Below are 26854 nucleotides of genomic sequence, written 5' to 3' on the forward strand. Positions count from 1 at the left end.
CAACCGAGTTAACAAATCCTATTAATTCTATGCGCCCATATTCAATTTAACACAAATGGATTTTTTCTTTTTTTTTAACTCATTCACTGCCAGACATTTTCAGACCCAGTTTTACCCTAACGTTTGAAAAAATATATATAATAAGAAAATATAAAGAAATTCCTGGGATTGAATGGCTGGATTGTGAAAAGACAAGTAAATTCGTCAATGGCAGTGAATGAGTTAATGAATAGCTTTAGGGTCAGAGACTAGTGCAGCCCAGCCCTCGCATTGGGTCCTAAAGAGAGACTTCCATGGATTGTCTTTGGACTGGCAATCAACCAGCCATCTGAACCGAGAGGAGTGAATGGAGTAGCAAAGGCAGACATGTTCTCTTAGTACATATTTATTTGTGAGCACGTTGACATACAGTTGTGACTTGTCAATTGCTCTTCCTTCAACTTCCTGGGATTATGGTACAAAGATCAGCAATGTATTTGGCTGAGGTACACGGTCAAATTAATATCTTTACTAAAATTGCAGGGATTATGTCAGAGCAGGAGTCCAACTATTGAAGATTGTCACAGATATCTACAGTAGATATATGTTCAAGCATATATCAATCAATATATCAATATATTCAAGCATATATCAATCAATTGAATTTGCTGTTCAATCAAGCAGCAAAATGCACTTGGTTTTTAGCCATCTCTGGGGGTGGCCATTTTGTCTTCTGTCGACTGAAAATGACATCACAACTGCTCACAACGACCAATCACGGCTCAGATTCAGAAAACAGGTCAGCCGTGATTGGTTGTTGTGAGCAGTTGTGATGTCATTTTCAGTCGACAGAAGACAAAATGGCCACCCCCAGAGATGGCTAAAAACCAAGTGCATTTTGCTGCTTGATTTATATTCCACAAACGAAAAATTAATCAGAATGCCGTGTTTCAACTAGTGGGCCTGCTGGGAACATATTCTTGAAAAAAATATGTTTGGGTTGACTTCCCCTTTAATCATTTAATTCTCAGGTATTCTCAGGTTATCAGTTCCGTAGAAATACGGCAGTTTCGGTCCAAGGGCTGCAGACACGGCCGGGATTTCGGCGGTGCTCACCGGGCAGAATTAGATGGATTTTGGATTGTTCCACTGCTGTTCTTATCAGGTAACATCCATCCCAACCCAGACCCAGAACTGATTTTGAATGCTGGCGTTCTAAAAAGTACCATTGGATTGCGTTTTATCAATGTCAATGTGCGCAGTCTGATTAATAAAATCAACTCTCTTTGTCCGTGGGCCAAAATGACAGAAAGTCTTGTTTTGTCTGAGACTTGGCTCAAACCATCAATTCCAAACAGCATGAGGCCAGGTTCAGCCTTTTAAAGCCATACACATTCAGTCACAGATACTACAGTACAGTAGAATGTGAAGATTGTAACTCCAAATGAACAAAAACAATACCTGCATCTCACACGCATATATCGTATTTTGGAATTGTATGCATGAAGCTGAAAAAAATTAATAAATAAACAATAACATGAATATTTGGTCGCAACCACGGATTTTGTCTATCGAAGGGGTGGTCTGAAACGTAACACCCGCGAAAAACAAGGGATTACTGTAATCACATTACTATTACTAGCGTTAATACAGTTAATGGTGTACACGTTGTTTCCTTATCCCATCCCCAGTCTCTTCATTTTATTTTTCTCTCTTCTCTTGGTGTATTTTCTCTCTTTCTTTCTGTCTGTATTGCAACCCAACCAAGCGGGGCGAACCTTCATTAGAGGGAGTTTTTCTTCCCTTCTGTCGCCTATTGCTTGCTTGTGTAAGGTTCAGTTGGTTTTCCTCATGTGCGGAGAGCATGGTTCAAGACCTCAGGTAATGTTTGTTGTGAACCGACAGTACATAAATAAAATTGACTAGACTTAACCTTTTTCGACCAGCTGGACCCAGGCCAAATCCTTAGTAGCATGGTTTTGCTGGAAATGCATTTACAACCATGATATTTACATTAACTTATGTCGCCATTATTAGAACGTTTAAGAGAACCTCACAATATATGCAATTACCTACCTTTACAGTGGAGAATAATGTGCTGGTGCGTGGGGCTTAGAACAGCATCAAAGTACAAACAGTGGGCCTTATTGAGCTCGCATGTTAAACACCATCGGGGGAACAATCCTACAGTTTTCACACTGAAGGAAAGAGAAATCAGTAAGAAATTGGGAAAACTAAAAAAAAAAAAAAAGAATACTATAAAGCTAAAAATCATTAATTCAATTATTTGCAGGCATGATAAAGAAAAGAAATGCACTGGGGTGAAAGAGAATATTAATCAAACATATTGATACTGGACATACTGCAGCAAAACTGAAAATTACACTTACAAAAAAAAAAGACAAGGCAGATGGTTAACGTAATAATTGTATGACAGATAACTCACAAAATACCTCAGCAGATTTAATAAAACATTTTATTTCTACAGCATTAGCATAATTATCTCCACATAATAAAAAAAAACAATCATAATAATATCACATAGGAAACAAACGGGAAACAGGAAATAAAAACCAAACCTGTAAAGCTGCCGCCTTCGCGGTGAACCCTCCGTACTGAGAAAATAACTGGAAAAAAGATGAACACAAAGAAACATAAAATAAGCTTCCTTAATACTTTCAGAAACAAACAATGAACATTTTTTGAGGCAATCAGAATTGTCTCATGGGAACATTTCTACAGTCATTAGTAAAACTTACAGGTTATCAGTGTTTTCATCATAGCCAAGGATTTTCGTCACCTCCCAGTTTCCTGATGTCAAATGCCGGACTTCATTTTCATCTGCTCTGAACTGAGATGAGCAAAACAAGATGTGTGAAAATTTGTACTTATTTATGAATTATTAGTGACCGAATAATAGGTTCTTGATTATGCATTATTATCTTAAGCCTTTATGTATTCCGCTGTAGAGTGCTAGAATCAGAGGGACGACCGGCAGGTATGTTGTCTGTGTGTGTGCTTGTCTGTTTGGTGTGAGGGCATGTACATTGGGTTACAGTGGATATAAAGTCGACACACCCCCGTGTCACATGCACGGCTGACTACGTCATCCGCAAAGGGAGACTCATGCATGGACCCCAGCGAGTCTATCTCTGGTTCCGCAATGTCAAGCGCGGCCGCGGGCGTACTGGATGGACAGATGATTAAGAAATTGAAGTTCCCTGTATCCCCTGTTTACATTTTGCGAAGACTGACTTAACTAACAGGATTGCCGTCATTAACAGATGTGAGAGATCTACTGTCTGGTAGAAGCAAACAAGCCACATTATGGTGTCACAAAATAAGATATAAGCCACATTAGGATCTTATTTACAGGTAAAGAAAGTATTAATGGCCCACCAAACGTGGCATTTTTATAGAGACACTTTAATTGTTCAGCACCAAGACAAATAAATGCTGCACCTGAGTGTTGAACATGGCGATGTGATGAAACTCTCCACGTCCTCCTTGTTTAACTGGAACAGTCAAGAAGAATCTTTTGCCATCCTTAGAGAACACTGGCTCTTGGTTCTATAGAAAACAAAGAAACACCATGTTTACATAAACCAAATCTGAAGTTCCTACTTGAGATATTTGACATAAAAGAGAATGCAAACCAAATACATCACTATCGTGGTATGTACTTTGATTAATTTAACCCACACAACGTAATTTATGAAACCCGAGATTAATTCTGATGACTGCGTTTACGTCTTTAAAAGTGAACGGCAGATGCAAATGAGGAGCACAGGAGCAATATTTCCTCTAATTTTAGATACGTCTAAGCGTTCACACAAAGTCCCAGAGCATTCCTTGGGCCACAATGAGCAACTTCAGACGTGCGCACGGTGGCCAAATCAGTATCACACTTGTCCAAAACCTGAGATCATAATAAGTTACACGATGTAGGTAGGCTATATTACAAAAAAAATTAAAACCACTAGTGTGAAAGTGATTGAAATGTAATTAAAAGATTTGAAAACAATTATTCAAACATTCGATTTTGACCCTATTTGAAACATTCAGTGAAGGTCAAAATTGAAATCTAGGCTGTTCCTCTATTTTGGGTTCATATTTTTATCGGACTCCTGAGCAGTATAGTGCTACCAGTCATGAACCTCCGCTATATAAACACGAGAGTGACTTCGATGAGAAATCCCTTGTGTTTTAGACAATTACAATACAACATAGAGTTAAGATAATTTTCATCCATTAAAAGCATTTGCTTTATATTTTACTAATTCGATATCAGATTAACAATAAATTGATTCACCTGAATTGGATCTCTGTACATTAGTTTAACATGATTCAGTGAAAATATAACATTATTGTCAATCATCAGCTCAGAACATGACTTTGATCCAAGGCTGTCAGTACCATGCATGAAGGAGAATACAAAATTCAAATCGCATTAAAAAATTAGGATAAAGTGCGCAACTGCACATCAAACAGCCAATGGATCAATAGCTGATGTTGGTATAAAAATAATACAGACAGATAACGATAATGTTAGACCAGCCAGCCGGGTGAAACTTTCTCTGAATAAAATTGTAAGATGCACTCAAAGTATCAACTTATTTGATATACTTTTGGTAAAAATGAAACATAATAATACTGCATTCTAAAATAAAAAACTAAAGAAAAAAAAGTTTACCTGTTTGGCAAGCCAGAGCTCAGAATTTTCTTCATGTCTCTGAAAAAGACACAAGGAAAAGTGTGAGTATGTTTTTCTTTTTTTAAATCAACCCAAGTCAAAGAAATAGTCAACCTAAACATATTTTTTTCCAGAATATGTTCTATGTAGGCCCACTAGTTGAAATACGGCATTCTGATTAATATTGCGTTTGTGGAATATAAATTAAGCAGCAAAATGCACACACTTTTAGCCATCTCAGGGGCGGCCATTTTGTCACTTGTGTCGACTGAAGATGACATCGAAGTTGCTCAGGGCTCAGATAACGTCCAATCACGGCTCACCTGTTTTCTGATGCTGAGCCATGATTGGTCCTTATCTTCAGCCAACAAAAGTGTCAAAATGGCCGTCCCCTGAGCTAGCTAAAAATGCGTGGATTTCTCATATCCCACAACCGCAATATTAATCTGAATGCCATGTTTAGACTAGTGGGCCTGCACAGAACATATTCTGGAAAAAAATATGTTTGAGTTGACTTCCGCTTTAAAAATTGAGTTCCAGAAACAAAGGTTCCAAACCAAACTAACTGAAACACGGTGAAGCCCATGTTTAGCCTTTTCTGGGGATCCTATTCTCACTAATTATTTTATTCCAATAAGGCAGATCTTTGCGGTTCAAAGACAGGTGGTGTAACGCGACTTTGATGGATTTGGTCCAGGTGCAGGTAGACTGATTCTGAGCCGGCATGATTGTGTGTGGGGAATCTCATCGTATTTCATATTAATATGGCAACAGCGCATGCAACCCTCTGAGCCATTGTAGAAATCAATTCATTTGAATGCATCAGGATCATTAATATTTTATTATTATTATAATCTTGTCATACACGGATGCACGATCGTGGGTGGAGGGCAGTCTCCAAGTGCCTACTTCACAGCGGCCAATTTTACATTATCCACCAGTGGAGACCTTCTTGCAGTTCCTTATGAACATACTTTGATCTCCTGTTGAACAACTTGCCCATGAAAAAAGCCAGAAGAGACACACTACCTCAGTGAAGACAGTCAGAATTCGATGAACTGATTTTAAAAATCATTACTGTTGTAATACTTATGAATGAAATACGATATATATAGCATCCACCACACACGGAGCTGTGAATCTATCGACCTGTGCTCTGATCAAATTCACCAAAATTGCGTTAGAATACCTGCGCCAAAACATAGACATGCTTCCAGCAGGTGCAAGGGTTAGTCTACAAATTGTCAGATGGAGGCTTGCGTCGGCACGAAAATCCTGATGCTCCAGTTTTTACTCTCTAGCGCAGCTGCGCTAAAAGGTCTTCAGTGGTACCTTCTTTTCTTTCCAATACAACTCAAAGTCTTGTTCCCTCAACCCTCTTTGTTGGTTTGTGGGGTGCACGTACCGTCACACAAGCTCCCGTGGTGGTGTCACACACAGTCAGAGCCGAGATGTTCTGAGCCCGGTTCAACCATCTAACTGATGTGTGGGTCTTACTGATCCATTTCACCATGGTTACATAATGATCCCTAGGGGCAGAAAGATTATCATATCTTCTTGTTCTCCGCAAATTAATTATGGCAATAGAAATGATCTCAATAACGTAAACTACTCTATGGTGTGTTGTTAAGAAAATCAATCCCACATGATATTTTGTTATCTTCACATGAGAGAAATGAAGCTCTTCTCACCGTAATTTGAGGCTGTCTGGCGGCATGAGCTCCAGTGTGTGCGTCGGCCCGTAAAGATTGACCACAAAAAGCTTCACCACTGGATTGGGTTGGCCAGCCTGCATGTGGGACAGTCTTAAAGGCTTTAGTGGAATACCTTCAATTGTTAAAGTCAGAAAAAAGTGATTAAACTTGATTCGAAATATCAAGAGTAAAAGGTGAATTAGCACAAAAAGTCCACTGAAAGAAATGTTATATTTTTGCTAAATTTTATAGATTGATTTGCATATTTTAAAAAGATTTGACGTATACACAAGTTTATGTAATAATGCTTAGCTAACATTGCCATTGGAATAATAAACAACAGACATTTTTTTTCTCAGTGTCATCCTCTCTCACAGTGTGAGAAGGAGCCTTGCTTTAGGCATTGCTGCTATTTGGTGAGATTTACAGTTTAAGGAATGCTACATTTGGAGATTGAGGTGTGTGTGTGTGGGGGTGCTTGTCAGTGGAGAAATGGCGTCCTGCATCCTCTAAGAATGACAGTGATTGACAGTGACGGGTCTTAAGTTCCTGCCTTGAACTTAGTCTGAGATGGTGTCAGTTACTGTAGTTCAGCTTTTTTGCCTGAAAGCGGAAGTCAACCCAAACATATTTTTTTCAAGAATACGTTCTATGCAAGCCCACTAGTTGATACAGGGCATTCTGATAAATATTGCGTTTGTGGAATAAGTGTTAATCCACTCGTTTTTAGCCATCTCAGGCGGGGGCCATTTTGTCTTCTGTCAACTGAAAATGACATCACAATTGCTCACAACGACCAATCACGGCTCAGATTCAGAAAACAGGTCAGCCGTGATTGGTCGTTGTGAGCAGTTGTGATGTCATTTTCAGTCGACAGAAGACAAAATGGCCGCCCCTGGAGATGGCTAAAAAAAAGAGTGCATTTTGCTGCTTAACTTATATCCCACAAACGTAAAATTAATCAGAGTGCCGTGTTTCAACTAGTGGGCCTGCTGCGAACATATTCTTGAAAAAAAATATGTTTGGGTTGACTTCCGCTTTAAAACCACAAGAAAGGGAAACTGTAACCTAAAATTGCTATAAGCAGTGCACATAAAAATTTTGGGGCACCAGAAGTTGTTCTTTTATTTTACCCAAACATTACAGTTCTGTCTGAATCGTTCCAATTCTAAAATGCCGGGGCTTAACTTAGATGCCAAGTTCGTTGCGCGGAAGAATCTGGCGAACATGAACGAAGAAGGACTAATATTAAATGTGTGCGCGGCACACACTAATACACGTAATATCGAAAGAGATTGCACTTCAAATATGACAAAACTAGAGTCTACCAGAGTTTAAGTTAAATACAAGTTTTAAAAAATCCATAAAGGTTTTTCGAAATCCATCTGTGTGACCTCTTTCTTTGCAAATACGGCATCACGTGGAGACCCGTGGCTATCAATACGAAGTGGTCAATATATATACACAAATGTGTTTTCATGGCTTTTTTGCTGTTGTGGCTTTTAATCAAGTGCGTTTTGTAGTCCACAAATTATGGTAATATTTTCAGTGCACATTCATGTTGTCACACCACTTATGTGCACTCCCTGTGCACCGACTTGCTATTAGACAGTAAGAGCACAGTGGGGCATGAGTGTGCCGACATATACTGTATCTAGACCGTCTTTGTGAATAAAGTTTGTGCAGAAATAACTTTGTGGTACACAAACCTTTTTGTCCTTCAAATCCAATATCAAGTAATGCCTGAAATGTGAGGCAATTCCAAATAAATAGCTTACATTGTGACAACTACCGATGAAACCTTATGATTGGGGGATCTGTAATATGCACCACTTACCTTGGGGTACGGATATTGTTTTCCTTTGGGGTATGTCATGCCAGTGAATCGAGGCAAAGCCATGTTGGGCACCTGACTGTCATTAAGCACGAGGAAGGCCAATCTCTCTCCGTCTGGCGACCACCAGTGTGCCACGTGGCTCTGAAGGATCTCCTCTGAAGGCACACAATTGTCCATTTTCCACAATTGTCCATTTTCCACAATTGTCCATTTTCCACAATTGTCCGGTCAATTTTACTGCATTTAAAATCCGAACACTGTGAGTGTAATATTTCCTCTTAACTGCATTGATTGTCAAGAAAGCAGAAGAAGACGTTGCAAACCGAGTTTGGTTTGCTTGGGCTAATTTTTCCATAAAAAAATGAAATCAGTCAATTGCAGCACCCTTTTTTGTTTTTGGGTTGGATCGCTACCCTTTTTCTCCTTTTCTTTTCTGCCACGAACTGCCCAACATCATTAAAGGGACTACTTGTCAGCACCTAATTAAGCTTGTGTTTGTCTGTTTAATTAAACTAAGCACCTTCAAAAGAGGTGATTGTGACTGTCGCCTCACAATAGAAGAGACAAGGTATCGCTTTAACCTCTGTCTTTATCTGCGAATCGTAATTCACTGTAAGGACAGTGTTCAAGGCCACCCCTGGTGGAAAATAATCCTATCCGTGAGGGATAGGGACCAAGCCCTGCTGTGAATAGTGAAAAAATGCAGGTAACTGACACCCCCTCCCCCAAAATTGTAATACTTGCCCCCATTGAGTTTCAACAGTATAATCTGCAAACTATGATCCCAAAACAGTGTTGTTGCGCTATAGTGACTTAAATGTTTGTTATTGTGTACGTCATAGCTGCAACCCCCCAAAACAAACCCACAATCAAGCAAAAAAACAAGACAATACAGAACAACAGATAAGACACAGAAGGAGGCTTCAACTTCACCCAAACAGATGGAGTCTTCCCCAACCCCGGATTCATCTCAAACCGCAACACAAGACTCAACTTTCACCTTCCCACTTTATTTCCAGCTCACCCAGCTAGAAAAACTCTCCTGGATTTCACTGACTAGATGAAGAACCTTGTCAATATTGGAATCCAACTTAACCCACGTTCACCTTCCATTTTGTTATCCGTTAACCTTTTGCATCGTTCAGAGCCTTGGAGCAGCAAACAGACGTCCACCAAATTCGCCCAGCCCCCTCTTGGCCCATGTCAAATCTTAACTCCAAGTCTGACTGTGGTTCAGGTTCAGGCTGAAAATCTGATATCAACCACGCTTCTACCCAGAGTAAGTCAAGGCCCTCAAGGTAAGTCAAGCTTCCGGAAGCATGCACTATCCCTGTGATTACAAGTGACAAGAAGTTAGTTGAAATAATGTGAAAGAAACGACCAATCAAAGCTCACCTCAGAACAAACCAGTGTCTCCAGTTTTCTCTGCAAGGTTAGTTTTGTTCCATGTTAAATCACTGATTAACAAATCACTGTTGATTAATGAGATCGTTATGACATAACATCTAGACTTTTTACTCCTTAAAGAGGGAGTCAACCCAAACATATTTTTTTTCAAGTATATCTTCTATGCAAGCGCACCAGTTGAAACAAGGCATTCTTATAAATATTTTGCTTTGTGGAATAAGAGTTAATCCACTTGTTTATGGCCACCTCTGGGCGCGGCCATTTTGTCATTTCTGTCGACTGAAAATGACATCACAACTACCCAGGGTTCAGGTAACGACCAATGAAAGCTCACCTGTTTTCTAAAGCTGACCTGTGATAATGACAAAATGGCCCCCCTGAGATGGCTAAAAAGGGGTGGATTTTGCTGCTTAACTTATGTTCCACAAACTCAAAATTAATCAGAATGCCTGCTGGGATCATATTCTTGAAAAAAATATGGTTGGGTTGATTTCAACTTTATGGATGTATCTCACTGAGCGGCGAAGGTTGGCGAGTGCTTGCCCGAATGTTGATTTTTTGTCAGAATTCATTCAAGGTCACAAACAGTCGTAAAGATGTTCACCAACAGCTTTATTTTTTTCTTGTCGCCAGGAAAATTGAAGATGTTCAAAATTTTGCTGTGAAGAAAGCTTGAATGACCTCCCAGATCATTTCTGTGTGTTGTTTCAATTACAAACGATCCCAAAAGTCCAGACAACCTCTATGTGTAAAAACAGGGACATAAAAGAAAATACCAACACTAAGTTTATATAAATCATGGCTGTGTCAGCAACTGTGAAGGCGGAAACAGTTTAAAAACTTCTGGATAAGTTCACCTCAAAAAGCTTGAGTGTCCTGGATGCTGTTGCTCCTGTTGAATCTAAGACAACCTTTTGCCAAACTAAAACACCTTGGAGGAGCACTGTGATGATAATGCCCTTGAAATTAAAATGCAGGAAAGCAGAGCGGAAATGCAGAAGAACTAAACCCCAAATTCACTTTGAGCTCTACTGACAATGGGCCTCGAATAAATGCATAAAAATGTGCTTACCCGGCGCACAAGTTGAGCATATACTCAAAATCGGTGCGTCCCCCACGACCCAACCCCGGATATGCGGAAGAAAATGGATGAATGTACGGATGGATGCAACACCACCCAGGAATAACTCAATTACAATGTCAAAATTTGATACAGTTGATCAGTAAACAAATAGAAACGGTTCAGCAGCTGAAACCATCTTAACAGCTAGCTAGTTAGCTGTTGACCCAATATCTGACTTTTTCAAATCTACTGCCAAATCTGCTGAGTTGCAGTAAATAATCAATTCCTCACTTCAGTCAGGTGAGTTTCCTAACCTTAAACGTAGGTACCGTTAAAGCACTTCTAAAATGGAGAACGCCGCATGCTTCCATGTTAGCAAATTATTGACCCATCTCAAACATTCAGGTTTTTGACCTCTTTACAGTACAGAATCAGCCCTTATCAAAGTGCAAAATTATATAAGGTTGAACACGGACTCAAGAAAGTAGACTCGGCCATAGGGCTGTGCAATTACGATTATTACACTGCACCATTACAAAATTGGTATAATCGTAAAAAATGATTATTAATATGCATTTATAATCAACGCACTATGTTTGCAGACACAAGGAAATCATACTTTATTGTATATATTTTCACCTTTTATTTTATAACAAATTTGATGAGAATTGGCCCAAAAGGATCTTACATAATTAGTGTTTCAAAGTAATGTATTTGTCTTTATATTTTTTACGTTCAAAAAATAAATGATCGTTTGAATAATCGTGATTTCAATTACTACCCAAAAAAACGTGATTAATATTTCTTTCATAATCGAGCAGCCCTACTCAGCCACTCGTCAAATATTGTGGCAGAACCCCGCACGCTTCGCGAGGGCTGAGTGGACTTCTGCCGCACCACCCAGTGTACCTCAGCCCTTATTTGCCATACAACATACAAAAATCAAATCAGGAATGGCGCTAGCTATGTTTTAAGAACACACATGCTAAAGTCTTTCGTTGTCAGGTTTCAAGATGTATAACGACCCTGCACTGGACTTCACAGTCACGCCAGACACGAGTCGCCTGCTATAATAACATAACTACAACATAGCACCATCTCAATGCATGGCTCCACTGAAGCATTCCCAAATAAGATTGCACCTGAAAAGTCTAACATGCATGAATGGCTATTTATGAGCTCTTATAAAACATGGACTCACTGTATTAAAACAAGGTGAAATGTGTGTTACCTTCATAAAGCCAGTCAGCAATCCCATTAAATATGACCCCTTCCTTTCCTGAAGATGTCAGCCTTAGAGAGTTACTCTTCACATCAGACTGATAGTAAATGTTATTTTCAAATATGTAGATCTGTAAGGACAAAGAGCAAACAATGATTTGAGAAATTAGCACACGTGAAAATAGGAGGCATTGCCTACTTATTAGGTCATAAGCATAATCATAAAATTGTTAGACTTATCAAAAACATAGATGTTTGATATGATGCATGTGCTGTAAACATCAACACGGAAAAGCAATTGATTGAAATTGAATAAAATAGAAAAGCTATGAAGGCCAGTTATGTTTTCTAACCAATTGTTGGCCTTGCACTCCCCAGGCAGCATACTGCAGGACTGAGTTTACCACCTCTGGAGGGTCCAGTTCCCAAACCTCCCTGGAAAGAAAATATTAAAAATTACATTTATATAGCATTGCTAAGGCTATATCTGTTTTAGAATAGTAAAGGTAGAGGAACAATGTCATATTTGTGAATAAAAACTCTGAAATTATTGTTCCACGGACATTCACAGTAAGATGTAATGAATTATCCTGATTTCATTTTTTCAATTTCAATGAAACGTATTGATATGCATTTTGTGGCAACGTTGTTTTAGCAAGGTTTGAAAAAAAAAAAAGTACGAACACACACACTCGATGTAATAATAATTTAAAAATATCAAACGTACATGTACAACATATATAAAATGAGGGTAAAATGTGTCCCACCAGTGTCTGCAAGTCGCGGGCCAGTTAACACTGCAGGAAAACTATGGCCCCGTGAAAGTAAGGAAATGATGTTATTTAATGGGTTCCAGAAATACCACACAAAAAAAACCTTGTTCTTGATTACTTGTATTGTTTTTCATCTTGATTAAAAACGTTTGTTTTCTTGTCCTTGATATTTATTGTTTTACACAACTCTTGGGCCTCTACCTTATCAACTAGTATGGTCAAATAAAATGGATCAATAACAACAATGGCAACTGACTGTGCCTCACCATGGGTATGTAAAGCATCTAAATACTGTTTATAAATACTGTTGTTTTAGGCGCCCTGTTTCAGTTTTAGTCTAGTTTGTGTCAAGCTGTCATTTTAGTTTTTATAAGTTTAAGTCATGTTCATAGTTTTTTTAGTCTAGTCAAGTTTTAGTTAAATAAAAGCCTGAACATTTTTGTCGGATTTTATTCAGAATTACCCGTGAGTATTTTTGTCTACTTTTAGTTGACGAAAACTGATTACATTTCAGTTAGAAAATTGTATTTCACTCTCTTTTCAGTAATGCAATTCTATTTATTTTGAGTGTGTATGTGTGTGGTTTATGGTAGCCTGAAGACAAGTGGGAGGTTTAGCTAGAGTGTGTGTGGCAAATCATTTCCTTCCTCAGCTTGGTTCCTCTTACCTTAGATTGTATTTGTGCTTGTGACCGCAGTCCTTAATTCCTCATTTAAAAAAGAGCATTCAAGCAACACATTATTCCTGATATAAGATCTTTGGGTGAAACTTGCATCTGTCTACTCGCGCGGACTGAAATGGTGGAAACAATGGGGAAATGCCAGTATATTGAGAGTAATGGCTCATTTTAATGTATTGTTTAAAAAAAAAAAAAAAATACTATGAGCTAGTTCATTTTTGGATTGATGAACTTAATTGTTGTTTAGTTGTTGTTGTTGTTTTTTTATTGCTAAACAATACCAAATAATAACCAAACAGTAATTGAAGAAAAAAATGGTTTTGTAATACACTTTAATGTAAAATAAAGTATCCAACTGTTCGATTAATCAATGGAATAATCATTTCTAAATATTAATATTCGATAGTGACGGCTCTAATTGAATCATTGCCCAGCCCTATATAAGTCCCAAATAATATAGATGAAACCAACAGACTCAAGAATGCATTCATTTTAGACACATAAAACACTCTGATTTGAATTATGTTTATTTCAACAAGTTTGTTATTGCGACACACATCCATTTAAATGAAATAGCATCAAAAATGCCAGAAAATGAAATGATTCCATTCAATTCTAACAAATATAAACAAGGTGTTTCAACAAAAGTGCAAATACAATTTTAAGACTGTTTGTCACAATCAACAACAACAAAAGAGTAATCCGGTACGCATATTTTGCCATCTGATTTTCTTTTCGCTGGTGCCGGGCACACCGGAAGAAGAGCCTTTCTCTGACGTCCACAAAAACCCACATTTGTCAAACATTTTAGTCTACACCTTGTGTAACAGCTTTTAGCTGTTAAATTAATACTGTGTTGGCCTGCTCAATTTACCTGAATATATGAAAGTGTGTGAGTGTACAGTATGTGTATGCACTACTTAGGGTTGTTTTCTTTGAAGCAAGCACTTCTTTCCAGAAATTGGTCCTAGCCTTGTTCCTGTGGCAACACAAGAGGTAATCAGTTACAGTGAAGGCCATTCTCTGCAATTTGCCTGTGAGGCTGGCATCACCAGGAGGTCCAAGGCCAGATGTTTTAGTGTTGGAAAAGCAGCGGAACATCACCGAGTCTACGCCGGATTCCTCATTCTTAGCACTAGTAGGCTGAGACAGCCCCACTTTATCTTTTGAAATCTCCTGTCTTAACGTTTGTTGTCTTGGCTGGATTGGGCCTTGATGGACGGTTGGGACCGAAGAAGCATTTTCCAAAAGGGTTTCAGCTACACACAGCATAAAAAGCACGCTGCTGTTGGAAGTGGTGAGAAGTTGTCAGCTGTTATGTCAAGAAACACATTAAAGGGCCACGGTGGCTGCATCTTTGTAGGTTCTCCCATGTGCAAGCAGGAACTCTGACAGGTCTTTCTTTTTTTAGATCTAGGAGTGCTGGCACAACAAAGGAAAGTGATTGAGTGCCACTTTCAAGTGACTTAGTGAAGGTCTTTCACTTGTGCCACTTGCTGGGCTGCAGGCCACAGACGACTTCCTAAACTCGTTCACCAAGTGCCTCACTTTCTCCAAAAATCTTCCGACTGGGGGTTCTTTTCAGACCGTATTCACGACAAGCTGTATGGCGTGAACCAACACGTGGGGTCCTCCTCTCTATGGCGCCATCTACATGGAAATCTGTTTTTTTTAAAGGACATTTTTAACCATTTTAGCCCTTACATTAGTGAAGCAAACAAAACTTCCTGTGATCATATTTAGTTTTTATATATGTGAAATTAGATCATGACCATTTTGATAAATGCTGAATGATTTCAAAATATTTTTTTAATCCCTTATAAAAACGTATGATCAGTTACCCGTACATAAATGTAAGATGAGCTGTAGGATGAGATTTCTCTCAGGGGATTCCCCATTCTTCCATTGACTCCTCCACAAGTTTACTAATCGACTCTGTGGAGTGAGGGTGAGCAATCTCCTTTCGGATCGAGTTTAAAATGTTATGTCTTTTTGGAACTTTACATTTTTTGTCCATTTTTGCACTCATGGCGATGAACTCCTCATCTTCGACAATTCGTGCTGGGAGTCCTGTGCGGCCCATCCACTGAGCTATCTCCTCCTCTTTGGTACGTTGTTCTGCAGAGTTGCTGTACATCCTCGTCGCAAAGAAATCCACATGTCCGTCGGCTTGGGTGGGACTTGCTTTGCTCTTTCTGAAATCTTGCACAAAAATAGATACAATGTCAGGACAGAAGCACCCTGTGGAAAATCAAATTATTGTAAATATTAAGCATAAATCCCTACTATGATTTTTTTTTCAGCTTAGGAACTCAACCTATTGTTGAGTGAGTGACTCTACTGTCCGTAAAATAAAAAAAGTCTAGACTACATCATCAAAACGGCAGTAGTTTTCTAAGCAGTATATTTTTACATGTGTGGGTCTAGAATAAGGTACTCAAAGCGTAATGTTGTGAATGACAAAGCTGCTAGCTAGCTTTGCCATTCAATCGTTTCTAGCTAACAAAGCTAAGCTTTCTAAAATGGAAAGTAACGTTACATTAATGGCTCGACTTACCTCAATTTCATTACGGAATGGCTTCAGATGTCTCTTAAGATCTTTTTCCACAACACATTCCGTTTTCTTCCAAGTCTATGTTGTATAAGCGTGTCCAAATGTTGTTTCTTCTTTTTCTTCCTAAAGACAAGCCGACTGGCTGACCATCGGTCCCCTCTGTGGTAAATTGCTCCAAACAAGTGCTAGTCCACCGCAGCTGCATTTTATGAATCCAAATATTACCGCTAGCCTTGATTGAGGATGTGACGGCACCCAGCCCCGGATGAGAGACAGAAATATGTGGTAAAATAATAATAATAATAATAATAACTAGAAGAAGAATGAAACTTCTTTTAGTCTTTGTCAGGGCTTCACTGACAAAGCCAGCTGGCAGAACCATAGGGAGGTCATGGTGGGGGGGAGGCGGGGGTCCAACATAAATTACTGCTCAATGTATTTTACTCTTTCGTTCATTTTGAATCAATTAGAACCTGTTTATAACTGAAAACATTTTTTGGGTATTTTTGCAACTGGTGTTGCCAATGTTTTAGATGAACATTTAGGTTTCCTGGGATGCAAATGGGCGAATTTATAGAAAGAAAGTAAAGCTTAAAGACATTATGAAGACTTAAAAAGATAGCAATAATTAAGTTTAAATATGCACTTGTACAGTCTTGTAAGATGACATTTGTCAATTTCTGTCTTCTTTCTTTTTTTTTTTTTACATAACTTTTGAATTAATTGCCATGAGTCTTCAGATTTGAAATATAATGTCCTTAAAATGTTTACTAATAAATGTTGCAACCGTTAGCCAGATACAAAAAAAAAAAAAATGTTTTCAAATAAACTGGGCAACTCTGATACCAGAGCACCAATATGCCATTTCGTAACACAAGTGACTTAATGTGATGGACTTGGCATAACAGATGTTACTCCTACTGGAGATTAAGAGTTTTAAATTAACCGTAATGAAACTAAATTAGAAATAGGATTGTGGGAGGAAAGCAGACAATGAAGAGAACATTTGCTCAATATATTTTATGGAGAAAAAAAATCTTTGCAATTATAATTGATGTTAAATAAATTTGCAATTGCTAATGTGATTGCAACTAATGATGAGGACAGCAACAATTACCTTGTGTGGATATTGTAGATGCTGTAGGAAGCCATGTAGGAATGTCTGTAAACCTGGAGCAAAATGAACACAGAGGGAGAAGGATTAAAGAAGGACTGTCAAGCACATTAATGCAAAAAGCAGCAGTGCCACAGATAATGACATCATGATAAAAAATGGAAAGGAAAATGGCATCAAACAGACTGCTTGCTGCTCACAGCGATAGCATCTGTAGACAATGCAATTTGCACGGGTGACAGCTGTGATACGATTGCATCTTGCGAAAGCCAGTGCTGTGTGCTTTGCCTTTGGAAAAGCTGGGCCTGACACGTTAATATACCACCATGGTTGCTGAGGGAGACAGCACACGGTCCATATTGGCCTTCCATATTTCATCATAAAAATGACAAGACAATACAGAGCCAAAGAAAGCATAATAGCAATGTATGAAAGGAGATGGCACGACTTCTATAGCATTTATTATGCTAATCAAATCAAATCCAATCAAAACAAGCTTATTACCAACACGTTCCCTTAAAGAGGCTTTTCTTAAGTTTCACAAAGTGTTAAGCCACGGAAGCAACAATGCATGTCAGTAATGGCAACAAAAAAAAACATATTTCTGTTTTTTGAAACCCCCAAAATTCCCTAGTCCCGTCTGTACCCTTAATGTTTGAACATTAACATTGACTTGTTTTTGTAATGTATTGAATATAGGCTGAATGATTTATTCTCTTTTATTTATATTTTATACATCCCAACTTCATTGAAATTGTTTTTTTATAAGCACAGTACATTAATAATAATCAATATAAATAATTAGCAGTCCATTGAAAATAATGAAACACTTTTAACACTCCCTTCATCTCAACAAAAGACGAGCTGTAATCTTATTTAATATTATTATTATTCTTCTTATTATTATTTTGGAGTGGGGGAGGTTTCTGCCACACAAATTAGAACTGAAATTAACCACTTAAAGGTATATGGCTGCTAACTAGTGGGCATAACATATCTCAGTCATACCAGGATAATTTTTTTTGTTCAAATTTAATATAAGTTTGAGTTGTTCACTCTGATTAAAGGCATCAAAGTGGGGAGAAAATTTGGAATGTTACACTACGAATTCTACAGTGACTCTCCAACAGGTGTTGCACTTCTGTCTTCCCCTTTTTCCGTTCCGCTAACAGTATGTTGAATAATCAAGAATTTACATTTATTTCATACAGTATTGTTTATATCTACAGAAGCATTTTTTTTCCCTGCAACTCCTAAATGCACTGAGACAGACTGGGTCGAACTAATAAGGCATGTATAGTTGCAAGGAACATGAACATAGACGCAGACAACACACGGAGCAGAAGGAACAGACGCCGTCACCACATGTCGCCAAATGCAGGGAACTCGTTTGAATTTTTCTCAGAGACACATTTAGTATATGGCCTAGCAACAGAGATTAAATGTGCTTAGCAATTAAGTCTTCCAAGTCTCTGTCCAATCATAATGTCTATGATTGTCCTGTGCGATATGGAAAACATTTTCTATCATCAAATAAGGCCATCTTATAACACAATAAAGATAAACCATGATATATTTTCAGTTATGCTATAAAAAAAAGTATACACCACACTTTGGATGCTTACCTTTTCCCACTTTATTTTGAAGTGACATTAAACAGACATGTATCAAATCAGAAATGAGGCTCATGGGACTGGCACTGATCTCAATAGAACGTGATGTGAAACGTTCTTTGGACATGGAAGACAGCATTACTGCATTTGCACAAGCCAAGGCCCGCAAGCAAAAGTTTTAAAAACAAATTCCACCAGGATGTGGCTGTAGATATGGAACAAAAGACCACAAGCTATTTTTATTCAAAATATATATATATTTTTTTTGCTTGATTTTCTTTTTGTCATTCTGTAGGGATGTAGCGATTCACTCAAGCCCCGATTCGATTCAATTTTAGATTTTCAGTTCCCGATTTTCGATTCGATTCGATTTTTTAAGAATTACTACCATGCTTGTCTCCGCGCACTAGGGTGGTTCTGCAGTCATCCACAAACGCATTACGCAATGATGTTTGGCGCAAAAGCATAATTTGATCCACACGTTCAAAATGTGCTATGCATCTGGAATGAAAAAGCGTTTCAAGACATCATTTCCTAGATGAATGTAATCAACTCAATTTTTCGATTAATCAAATAGATTAATCCGGGCGAATCAATTTTAAATTGATTTTCGATTACTTGTTACATCCCTATCGTTGCATATTTCAGTTGCGTGTCCGATGTTATGATTTTGCACTTCTGTAATTTAAAATAAAAGACTTGTGGAATGAATGATGATCTTGGTGTTTTTGGCGCGCACGAAAGCAGGGGTAAACTATTTTGTTCTAAAATGCCATGTAATAATAGATTATAAAAGAAAGTCATTCATTGACAAGCATTTCACAAGTGTATCGTTCCAATTACAAGTGAAAAGTTTTGAAAGGAAATATGCACTCCCTACAAATCCTCGTGGAGGCAATGGAAGCGAGGTCTTTCGGGAGCACAGAACGAATTAAGGTGCGAAAGTTATGTAAAAATGTGTATGTAAATAACGGGTGTTAAGCCTAGAGTTGGGCAATATGCTGACGTAAATCAATCATTAAAACTGTCTTTAAGTGTGTTTGTAAAAGTTTGATCGTCAAACAAATTTGAAATAGGTGCAAAATTATAAACTGAAGTGTCACTAACTCCCTTGTGTGGAAAATGTTACTTGGGTACAAAATCATATTGTGATTATAATCACACAACAAATGATTGTAAATGTACTATTACATGTTTCACATGCTCATAACAACATTCATAAATTGTTTTGAAAATATTATATATTGCCCACCTGTAGTTATTTCGCAGTACAGGTTTGCAAATGAAGATGGACATGAAAGTAAAAAAGTAACACGATAGAATCTTTTTTATTGTCTTTGCGATATATATAGTTTTATACCTCAGCTCTAATTAGAGCTAATCACAGTCCAGATATTACTCTATTTTGAGAGGTGAAAATGGTGTATTTGTTCAAGTGGTAGCAATGTGTAGATTGATACGGATATATTGATACCTCGGATACAAGACCCTTATGTTCTAAAATATACGATTCTTGAAAAAACAGTTGATAAACTTCGAATATACATTTTCCACGGAAAAATAGGTGTTTTCTCCCCCAACCCCCCCCCCCCCCCCCCCCCCCCCCCAAAAAAAAGTTTATAATTCCCTCTCCCAAGGCTGCCAGTTGCCCATCCCTGACATAGAGTATGCATGTATTCATTTTGCAGCTTTTCCCAAAACCCACACTTTTGGCTTAGAGTGTCGCACAACACTTTCAATTCCTTTCCAAATCTTACTCCCCCCCCCCCCCCCCCTTCCCCTTTCCTTTCCATAATGTCAGACCAAAATAAAGATTCTTTCCTTTTCTTAGTGATGTCGGACAAATTCGATTTCTAGGGTGCTCATTTACTTCCGCTTTTCGAAATGAAAGGTAAACATGAATAATGTTTTATAATTCCCACTCTTAATAATAGAAAATGAAAATAAGTGCCGATGCTGATATTCGTCGAAAAGCCAAATATCGGTGCCCATAATCGGCCCGGCCGATAATCAGTCCATCCCTAGTGTTTATCACAGTTTACTTGCTGTTGAGAAGTGGGTACATTTTCAACTGATCTCAAAGGCCATCTACTGTATACAGAGCTTTAATTTATAATCAACGTACAGGTTTTCAAACTGTACCAACCACTTCAAAATGCATTAAGAGTAATCAGCCAATGTGAAAACAGTGAATGCTGTTTTGAAAAAAACCTACCTGTTTGACATCATAGGCAAAAAGAACATACTTCAAGTCAGGGGACACAGAGTATTTGGCCACATTGAAATTGATCTAATGGAAAGGGAGACAACACAGTGTCGGATTAAAACAGAAGTACAGTATAAGTGTCACAAAAAATATAGATATTTTAGTCTACTTACAAATGTTGTGTTTGATAGGACAATCTCTGTTTCGTTAGAGAGGATGTTGAACTTGATGACATGGCCATCACTGTTTCTATAAATAACTTCAGAATCTGTGACGGAAAAAAAGAGAATAAAGAAAAAACACTCAGTATTCAGAGAAAAGTCATTTCTAATACATTGACGCAAATGTATTTAGACTCAATTGGGGAAAACACAAGCATTTCAAATGTGTCAAAAACAAACAAACATTTCTTCCCCGGCATCATTATTCCCTGCAATTATTTAACACAGAAGATGACAACCATCTCTCAGGCTCTTGGGTGACTGACACATGATGTGAATGAGTACAAATCCAAAAAGATTTAAAATCCCGACGGCACAAAAGGCTTCTCTCTAAACATTTCATCTTCAAGGTAGCACAGCGCTGACGTAAAAACAGCTTTGTACTGAGATGAACTGCTTTCAAGTGACAATGTCTGTGTTGTATGGTTTCAGGAAGCGCAAAATAGTCAGAAACAAACAAAATAAAGGAATAGCGAACACAAAAAAAATCATAAATGCTTCAAATTGTATACAGTATGTCCATACTAGACAAATTATATATTACATTTTATGTGATTCAGTTCACTGCAAGTGATTGCTGTGTGACATTTAATTATAAAATTTGCATAGTTTAACGGTGACAAATAAAAAATTCTCCTTTCTTTGATGATTTAAAAAAAAAAAAACTCTTACACTGACAAAATCAAACAGAACAAAGACCTTGAAAAGTGTGGTATAAAAACTATCAGCATTAATTAAAGTCATCATGTCGTACATGCAACGTGCATAATTATAACCAATAGGGAGGTGGATTCTGACAATGATTGCTGCAGATAAAGCGCAATTATAATTACTACACACAGCTCTCAATTAACATCATTTAAAATGTCTGCAATATAAAATGTGAACGCAAGAAGTGTCGTAATTCGGTATTCAGTCAGCGTTTATCGCATGTCTGAGCCAGTGGTCTGAGGTTAGCCAGTGATTTTGAGAGGCATCCAATTCTCCCGGATTAAGCCAGAAAAGGTGTGCCACTACGCACTTTTTGGGGTGCGCAGATTCCCCCATCAACTTAATTGCGTCAGTTCTGCACCTTCGTGAAATGTACGCACTCTGGGTGGAGACAGTGGACATCAGGGCGTGACGCTGACAAATCTGTCAGTGCGCGCATTCTCCCGCAGACTTAAGTGCCTTTTGGCCTCCGCACTCCGGAGGCTGTACTAAGGTCTGCATCATATTGCACGATTTGAAGTCATTTCAAAGCTCCTGACAGCAAGTTGATAACTGTCAAAGGCCAACTCGACTGATTCGTGCAGACAGGGAAGGGGGGGCACACCTGTCCCGTATATGCGTCCCATATACGTACCTGTCCCATATACGCTCACCGACTGCCCAACGGCTGTATATGTGTCCGGGTGTCCCTACTACAATGCAATGACGGCCGAACATCGACATTATATCATAACATGGTGGAGAAAAAAGGATCAGCGCCAGTGGTCTTTCTTCTTCACCTGTGAGGAACATTTCCAAATGTTGCTGGGACCTGCAGTTGAAGCGCCAATCAGTAATCGTAATAATGGTCCGTTAGGGGGGGTATTTTAACGCGCCAGCCGGGTAGTGCGTTGCCTGTCAACATGGTCAACATTCAATTTGTACCTAAGAATTGAAGAAAACCTTCCCTGGGGTTTCTGTTTTGATCCCGCAATTGAAATTTTGCCGTCGGAATCCTATAGGCGGGAACTATTTTTTTACCCCCTAAAAAAAGCGGAATGACGGACGATGGAAGGATACCCACGTTGGAGACGGATGTCGAATAACGGACGCTCAATTTTTAGTAAATGCACAGCTCTGCTTGTTACACGCATTACCATGTGCATGGATGAAGGTTGTCACTCGACTCTGGTTCGAGGACGGTCGTCCATTTTGTGGACGGATGGACGGAGGACGAGAAGTCCTTTAAAAAGGACGGACTGAGCAAGGACGGAAGTGGGTTTTCATCCGTCCCTCTAATCGTCCTGAACCGGCTCAAGTACCAACTGATGTGTTGTGTTGGGTTATTTTAAAAAGCAAGGCCACTGTTCTCTTCCGCAATAGCACGGTGCCACTACTCAGGATCGTTATCAGACTTCTTCAGAGCTTGCTGACGAGCAGATCACCTGAAGCAGGTGTGTTGGAAGAGGGAGATATATAAAACACGTGGGACAGCGGCCCTCAAGGACCTGGTTTGGACACCCCTGCTCTAGACCAGACCCGGGCAAACTACGGGCCGCAGGCCATATACGTGTCGAAACTGCCCAACTAAAAACAAGAATTCTAAATCATTCAATCGTATCATCTTGGTCTGGAGCCTTTTAAACCAAGTTTCAAAAAAGATGCCTGCTGCTAGAAAAACTCCCGTCAAATTATGACAGAAAAATTAACATTCAGAGCTGATAAAACACAACTCCGTCCAGTGATCTTTAAAACATAACCATCGGTCTCTGCGCTGCACTGCACTTGTCTCCTTAAATAATGGAATATCTGTACCTGAAAAAGAACAAGCTAAGACTCTGATGTATAAGTAATGGGCTGTAGCCCGATGAATAATGAAATCTCTATGCAATTCTTTTTCTTCCTTAAACCTACCTCTGAAGCTAATTGATTTTGAGCTCTGTAAATAGTTACACTCCACACTACCTGCTACCACTGTATGTTTTGTGCGCATTAGAAATGTTTTGATTATGAGATTTAGACAATTGATGTGATTTTGACATGCATGTCCATCCATCCATAATGAAAATGTTTTGGATGACCATGTAGCTGGAGCCAGCTCCATCTAACTGGAGTGCGGGCTAGGGTACAAAAGCATGGCACATGGTACATGTCAAATTTAAAATGTTGTCATCCAAAACCCATGGTTATACTGAAGATTGGTAAAATTGTGAGCTTGCCATTTGATATGTACAGTGCATTACATTGTTTGAAATTGTGATATTTAATGCCCTCCCCCCTCAACCCGCACAAACGCACACACACCGAAACTTCACCAGCGGCCACTGCTCATTCACACAAATACTGTAGTAATTTTTACAAGAGCAATGCAATCTTTTTCTAAGAAAAAATATTAACATTGACATTTAAAACGATCTTGAAATATGGACTGTCTTTAACCTAATAGCATTCAAAACTGAGTTTATTTCAGGGGCGGAGCTATGGGTGGACCTGCGTGTGCACAGGCCAACCCAGATTGAGAGACTGCCCACCCAGTGAGATTCATGAAAAAAATATACCTTTAATTTTTTGGTAAATTATGAAATTGTTTTTGAATTTGTGTTTCATTGTGTTTTTTTATTGTATTGAATAATAAGAATGACATAATTGTGGTTGTGAAAGGAAGATCTGAACTTCATATTATTCAGTCTGTCATTTTATTTGAATATACGATGTGTCGGGATAGGAGGATTGTGCTCAGTGAGGGAAATATTCAGGTCCAGCCTGATGTTTCCAGGCCCACTCATTAGCCATGGTCTGGCTCCGCCCCTGGTTTATTTTGCATGTTTTTAGCTCAAGACAAAAAAATATGTATTGTCAACATACACGCTTGGAAAACGCAGTCATCCTTATTTCACATTTCCGTCTTTTGCAGCCTTTTAATTTCGACTTAACTGAAGCACTCCCTGGGAGCCTTGTGCATGATGCAATATGCATATGCACATTTAATAATTTAGCCAAAGTTGCGTAATGTTTGAATGCTGTGTAAGAAGTCCCTAGGTTCTACCAAATGTCATAGCTGGTTAAACTAGAAAGTCATCATGTTATAAGAAATAACTACAATGCTTGGGAGTTCAGATGTCGACGGCCAACAGGCTAGCATGCCCTAATAAGGGCTAATAAGAATTGTAATTCAGCCAATGGCACTGCTGTCTTTGATTGCAAGTCACTATTATACTTTGTATTTAATTTCTCAACAGATAATGTCGTAACAGAAAAAAATATTATCGCCTTTGACATGCACCGCAAACACTAAATTGCAATCCGTACATATCCACTAATCTGATTATAATGTCAACATTTTCTTTTTTGCATTTAGACATAACCACATTTGATGTGATTATGATTTTAGATGTTGGAAATTTCTCTTAATTCCAGTGGAATTAAAAAAAGGCCCTCCGGGGCAATCCAAAAACCAGGAAGTTTTGTTAATAGAGATCAATGAGTGTGCATGTTTCCTTTAGTAATGCAATGTGTAGCAAAAAAAACAAACTTGCTTCTTCATGTTTGGGAACAGAAAAATACAATCCATTTTTAGTTCATAAAGACAAATTCTCCAAGCACATGTTTCATTCAATAAGTTTAAATATGGTTAAAGGTAATTTGAGCAAATGTGTTATTTCACAAGTGTTTATCAAACTGGTAGCTCTTCACATTAATCAGAACCCAAGAACGAGCTCTCAGTTTTTGGTAAAGGTCCTGGGACCCTACTAACTAATCTGCAATTAGTGACAAATAGAAGAAGAATGGCACACAAAGGATGAAAGATGTCATGTGAACATGCCCTTTTGTGGGCTGTGATTTGAGGCAATGCTATAACATCATTGCTCCATTATTGTTTTTCTGTTGATTATCTAACCTCTTGTCTTGGAGAATAACTCAAATGTCCATCAAAATAGGCTACATTGTACTGGCGCTGAAACTGAACAACCACTTTGTCTATATTATTTGTAATGGATTAGAAAACGCATATTGTTTTGGTTCAATAAATTGCTACGTGTGGAGATATAGTATGCAGTTCGAATGACAAAATACACATTTTCAAACAAAATTATAGGCGGTCATTATAATGACCCCTTTAAACTTTGAAAATTCGCAAATGAATTGTGTGGACCAACCGACAACTCATATTAGTTGCTAGTCAAATAGCGAGGTGGGATTTTGAAGTTGGCAGTCATAGGCCGCATGCCGCCGGTTGCCCATCACTGGCAGAGATATTAAATATGCTCTAAACATAGTGCATTAGTGATGTGTGAATTGTTAAATAATTGCTGACGTTGGTCAGTAGAGTGATGTGGCGGTGTAACCCCAATGAGGCCAACCTAACCTTTTATTGCTCTTATTATCTATTAGTTATTGCTTACTTTTGTGTTCTGGTATTGAAATTTCCAGCGTAAATCCAGCCAAAGAAACATTATAACTCTCCTCAAAGCATCAATTGCGAAATACACAATACATTGGCCTTTGTGGTTAGCTAATATGCCTGATTCATCTATTCTCCACCTACGCAACACACTGATGATGATATGTTTCATTTTCATCAGAACGGCTATGCGTTTATGGGAGTAATAAAATGGATGGTTGAGTTCAAGAGCCTCCACTTCATGCTGAGTAAGTCCTCCTACACCATTAAGTTTTATACTCTTACACTTATGGACATGCAAGACAAAAGAGATCATCCACATTGGAACTAGATACTTCATGTATTCTACTCCTTACCTAGAATCACCAGTGAAAATGTGAAAGAAGACAATTATAAAATTGAAGTTAGATTTTTTGCAGAAGCCGGCTTTTCTTTGCCCAGTTCGACAGCAGCACTCGTTCGACGATACCGCACTCGGTCTTGATAAACGTACTATCATCCAATGTGACTCAGCAAAAAATGTCAGCGTTATACAAGCATGAAATCAGGTCGGGATGAAAAAGGTGAGATGTATATGACCCTTGTGGGGGGCGGGGGATGCCCCCCCGCCCCCGGAAGAAAATTTTTGAATGAATTATCTGATACATTTTGAGAAAAAAATGAAGCAGAATTAAAACACATTATCACTGAATAATAAAGTATATATAT

The 26854-nt window shown here is 38.4% G+C and overlaps 1 protein-coding gene across 2 annotated transcripts in view; it reads right to left on the reverse strand.

The window, feature by feature from the left end:
• dpp10 (dipeptidyl-peptidase 10 (non-functional)) overlaps positions 1-26854 on the reverse strand; it is a 114207-nt gene that overhangs the window by 8917 nt on the left and 78436 nt on the right. For both annotated transcript variants that reach the window (XM_086051468.1, XM_086051469.1), the window contains exons 4-16: positions 21007-21101; positions 20843-20917; positions 17018-17070; positions 12248-12329; positions 11905-12025; positions 8204-8358; positions 6364-6461; positions 6078-6201; positions 4673-4711; positions 3442-3549; positions 2739-2830; positions 2559-2606; positions 2056-2177 (exon numbers count right to left, since the gene is read on the reverse strand). In XM_086051468.1, the coding sequence (XP_085907594.1) occupies positions 2056-2177; positions 2559-2606; positions 2739-2830; positions 3442-3549; positions 4673-4711; positions 6078-6201; positions 6364-6461; positions 8204-8358; positions 11905-12025; positions 12248-12329; positions 17018-17070; positions 20843-20917; positions 21007-21101 (1212 nt within the window). The remainder of the gene's footprint in view (positions 1-2055; positions 2178-2558; positions 2607-2738; positions 2831-3441; positions 3550-4672; positions 4712-6077; positions 6202-6363; positions 6462-8203; positions 8359-11904; positions 12026-12247; positions 12330-17017; positions 17071-20842; positions 20918-21006; positions 21102-26854) is intronic.

Source organism: Filicampus tigris, chromosome 14 (assembly GCF_054856515.1).
Source record: "Filicampus tigris isolate MCC_2025a chromosome 14, RoL_Ftig_1.0, whole genome shotgun sequence".
Classification (NCBI taxonomy): domain Eukaryota; kingdom Metazoa; phylum Chordata; class Actinopteri; order Syngnathiformes; family Syngnathidae; genus Filicampus; species Filicampus tigris.